At 37.4% G+C, this 4388-nt stretch overlaps 1 protein-coding gene across 1 annotated transcript; it reads left to right on the top strand.

The window, feature by feature from the left end:
- Positions 1–44: 44 nt before the first annotated feature.
- LOC111472489 lies at positions 45–3995 on the top strand (the record flags this gene model as incomplete). The annotated part of the gene is made up of 5 exons (XM_023118129.1): positions 45–1109; positions 1494–1743; positions 2173–2822; positions 2958–3734; positions 3867–3995. Coding segments are annotated over 5 exons (2871 nt in total), but the record flags the coding sequence as incomplete, so codon positions are not given.
- Positions 3996–4388: the final 393 nt, after the last annotated feature.

Raw genomic sequence — 4388 nt, 5'->3', positions numbered from 1 at the left:
TGTTATGCATTGCTCAATTCAAACAATATGCTCAAATTTGGTGGGATAAATTGATGTCAAGTAGGAGAAGAAATCTTGAAGCACCAATTGATTCATGGGTCGAGTTCAAAGAGTCCATGAGGAAGCGTTTTGTTCCACAATATTTTCACCCAGACATGGCGCAAAAGCTTCAAGCATTGAAACAAGGACGGAAATCTGTGGAGGATTATTACAAGGAGATGGATACATTGATGGATCGACTTGAACTCGATGAGGACATGGAGGCTCTCATGGCGCGGTTTCTTAATGGGTTAAACACAGAGATTGCGGACAAGACTGATTTACAGCCTTATTCTAATATTGAGGAGTTGTTGCACATTGCAATTAAGATCGAGAGGCAAATCCAACGAAGGTCTCAACGATATTCTTCTAAAACTTTTCCCAATTCTACTTCTACATGGAAAAGGGATAGTAAGAACATTGATTATACGCATAGAAATCAAGAGATTAATGTGAAGCCTCAAGCTAAATTTGAGAAAGGGGAGAGTTCTAGAACAGGGAAAGAAAAAGTAGAAAAGTCTAATGTTCGAAATAGAGATTTAAAGTGTTGGAGATGTCAAGGGGTAGGACACTATAGTAGAGATTGCCCAAATGCAAGAATTATGACCATCAAGGAGGGAGAAATTGTTACGGATGACGAGGCACATGACGACATAAATGAGGAAACTGATGAGAGTGAGGAGTTCAGTGAAGAGGACCCTACACATATATCTTTGGTTACTCGACGAGCTCTAAACACCCACATTAAGGAGGACGGCCTAGACCAAAGGGAGAACTTGTTTCAAACTCGGTGTCTTGTTCAATCTGTACCATGTAGTGTTGTAATTGATAGCGGTAGTTGCACCAATGTTGTGAGTTCCATTCTGGTCAAAAGACTTAATTTAAAGACACAACCACATCCAAGACCCTACAAGCTTCAATGGTTGAATGATTGTGGGGAAGTACGGGTAACTCAACAAACTCTTGTTTCCTTTACTATTGGAAAATATGTTGATGATGTTTTATGTGATGTTGTATCCATGCATGTTGGAGATTTACTACTGGGGAGGCCTTGGCAATTTGATCGTCGGGTAATGTATGATGGGTATGCAAATCGATACTCTTTTACTCACAACGGTAGAAAAACTACTCTTATTCCATTGTCTCCAAAAGATGTATTTATTGATCACTGCAAACTTGAAAAGAAAAGGCAAGAGGCTGATGCAAAAGCAGAGATTGAAAAAGAATCAAGTGAAAAAAAGAGCTTGAGGGAAAAGCAAGAGAGTAACACTCAGCCTAGAGAAAAAAAAGAGAGACAAGCCAAATCAGTAAGCTTGTATGTTAGATCAAGTGAGGCTAGGAATGTTTTGATCTCTAACCAGACTATTCTTGTACTTATGTGTAAGGGATCTTGTTACTTTACTAACATGCTTAACCCTTCTTTGCCTAGTGATTTTGTTATGCTTTTGCAAGAGTTTGAAGATTTATTTTCCGAGGAGAAGCCTAGTAGTTTGCCACCACTTAGAGGGATTGAACACAAGATTGACTTCATTCCTGGCGCGCCCATTCCAAACCGACCAGCTTATAGGACTAATCCAAAGGAGGCTGAAGAGATACAAAGGCAAGTAAGTGAACTCCTTGCTAAAGGGTATGTACGTGAAAGTTTGAGTCCTTGTTCTGTTCCAGTTATTCTTGTACCTAAGAAAGATGGTTCTTGGCGTATGTGTGTTGATTGTAGGGCTATAAACAAGATAACTATAAAGTATAGGCATCCAATTCCCAGATTAGATGATATGCTTGATGAATTGCATGGATGTAGTCTTTTTACTAAGATTGATTTAAAATCGGGTTATCATCAAATTCGCATGCATATTGGGGATGAGTGGAAAACAGCTTTTAAAACCAAGTATGGTCTTTATGAATGGTTGGTTATGCCTTTTGGATTAACTAATGCACCTAGTACATTCATGAGACTAATGAACCATGTCTTACGAGAATACTTAGGTAAGTTTGTGGTTGTTTATTTTGATGACATCCTTGTTTACTCTAAATCTTTAGATGATCATATTACCCATGTACGCTATGTTTTGACTACTTTAAGAAACGAATGTTTGTATGTAAATTTAAAGAAATGTAGCTTTTGCATGGAAAAAGTTAACTTTCTTGGGTTTGTAGTTTCATCTAATGGTGTTGAGGTTGACGAGGAGAAAGTGAAGGCTATAAAAGATTGGCCTACACCTAAAAATGTAAGTGAGGTAAGAAGTTTTCATGGTCTTGCAAGTTTCTACCGTAGGTTCATTAAGAATTTTAGTACAATTGCTTCACCCTTGAATGAACTTGTTAAGAAAAATGTATCCTTTATATGGGAAAAAGATCAAGAACTTGCTTTTAATACTTTGAAAGAAAAATTGAGTTCTGCTCCCTTGCTTGCATTACCTAATTTTGAGTCTACTTTTGAAATTGAATGTGATGCTAGTGGAGTAGGAATAGGTGCTGTATTAATGCAAAATCAAAGACCTTTGATGTTCTTTAGTGAGAAGTTGACTGGTGCATCTTTGAGGTATCCAACTTATGACAAAGAGCTTTATGCTTTGGTTCGTGCATTGCAAACCTGGCAACATTATCTTTGGCCTAAGGAGTTCATTATTCATACGGATCATGAAAGTTTAAAGCATTTGCGAGTACAAAATAAACTCAACAGACGACATGCTAAGTGGTTAGAATTTATTGAAACATTCCCTTATGTCATAAAATATAAACAAGGTAAGGAGAACATTGTTGCAGATGCATTATCACGAAGGTTTGTCCTCCTCAATACTTTGAATGCTAGGTTGTTGGGTTTTGAACACATAAAGGATTTGTATCAACATGACATGTTCTTTGCTCCTTTTGTTGAATCTTGTGAAAAAGGACTCATTGTGGATAATTACTTGTTGTTAGATGGATTTTTGTTCCGAAAAGGCAAACTTTGCATACCTTCTTGTTCCATCCGTGAGCTACTTGTGAGGGAAGCTCATGGAGGTGGTTTAATGGCACACCATGGAGTTTCTAAAACTTATGATATGCTCTTTGAACATTTCTTTTGGCCTAAAATGAGACATGATGTTCATAAAGTTTGTGCTCGTTGCATAGCATGTAAACAAGCTAAGTCTAGGCTTCAACCACATGGTTTATACTCCCCATTACCGGTTCCTAATGGTCCTTGGATTGATATATCAATGGATTTTGTTTTAGGTTTACCTAGGAATAGGAAAGGTTATGATAGCATCTTTGTTGTGGTTGATCGATTTAGTAAAATGGCTCATTTTATTCCTTGTCACAAAACTGATGATGCAAAACATATTGCAGACCTGTTCTTTAGGGAAGTTGTACGATTGCATGGAAATCCTAAAAGCATTGTTAGTGATCGTGATGTAAAATTTTTAAGCCACTTTTGGCGTGTTTTATGGGGTAAGTTAGGAACTAAGCTAATATATTCAACTACTTGTCATCCTCAAACGGATGGACAAACTGAAGTTGTTAACAGAACCATGACTGCTATGCTTAGGGCTATTATTGATAAGAATCTTAAGACTTGGGAGGTTTGTTTGCCCTTTATAGAATTTGCATATAATAGGGTTGTTCATAGCACTACTAAATGCACACCTTTTGAAATTGTTTATGGCTTTAATCCTTTAACCCCCCTTGACTTGTTGCCCATACCGTCAAAAGAGTTTGTGAATTTTGATGCAAATGCCAAGGTTGAGTTTGTTCATAAACTTCACAAGCAAGTGAAAGAACAAATTGAGAAACAAAATTCCAAGGTTGCCACCCGAATTAATAAAGGACGTAAGTTTGTCATCTTCAAGCCAGGAGATTGGGTTTGGGTGCATTTCCGAAAAGAAAGATTTCCTACTCAAAGAAAATCTAAGCTTTTACCACGAGGAGATGGACCTTTTCAAGTTCTTGAGCGTATCAACGACAATGCTTATAAAATTGATTTACCAGGTAAGTACGGTGTTAGTACAACTTTTAATGTTGTTGATTTGAGTCCTTTTGATGCAGGTGATGGCTTTGATTCGAGGACGAATCTTTTTCAAGAGGGGGAGAATGATATGAACCACGACCAAGGAATTTCCATACCTGAAGGTCCAATTACAAGGACGAGAGCTAAGAAGCTACAACAAACCTTATACAGTTATACTCAAGCTATGGTGAGCTCATCAAAGGAAATTCTAGAAGACGCTGGAGACCTCCCTTATATGTTGTGCAAAGTTGAGCTTCAAGAAAGAGATGAATTAAATGCACTTTAAGTTGCATTTAATGAACTCCACTGAATTTATGAAGCTAGTCCAAGGATGAGTCAATAAGCACATTTTATTAATTGTATT

Source organism: Cucurbita maxima, unplaced genomic scaffold (assembly GCF_002738345.1).
Source record: "Cucurbita maxima cultivar Rimu unplaced genomic scaffold, Cmax_1.0 Cma_Scf00074, whole genome shotgun sequence".
Lineage (NCBI taxonomy): Eukaryota > Viridiplantae > Streptophyta > Magnoliopsida > Cucurbitales > Cucurbitaceae > Cucurbita > Cucurbita maxima.
This window is presented reverse-complemented; position numbering and strand designations above follow the sequence as displayed.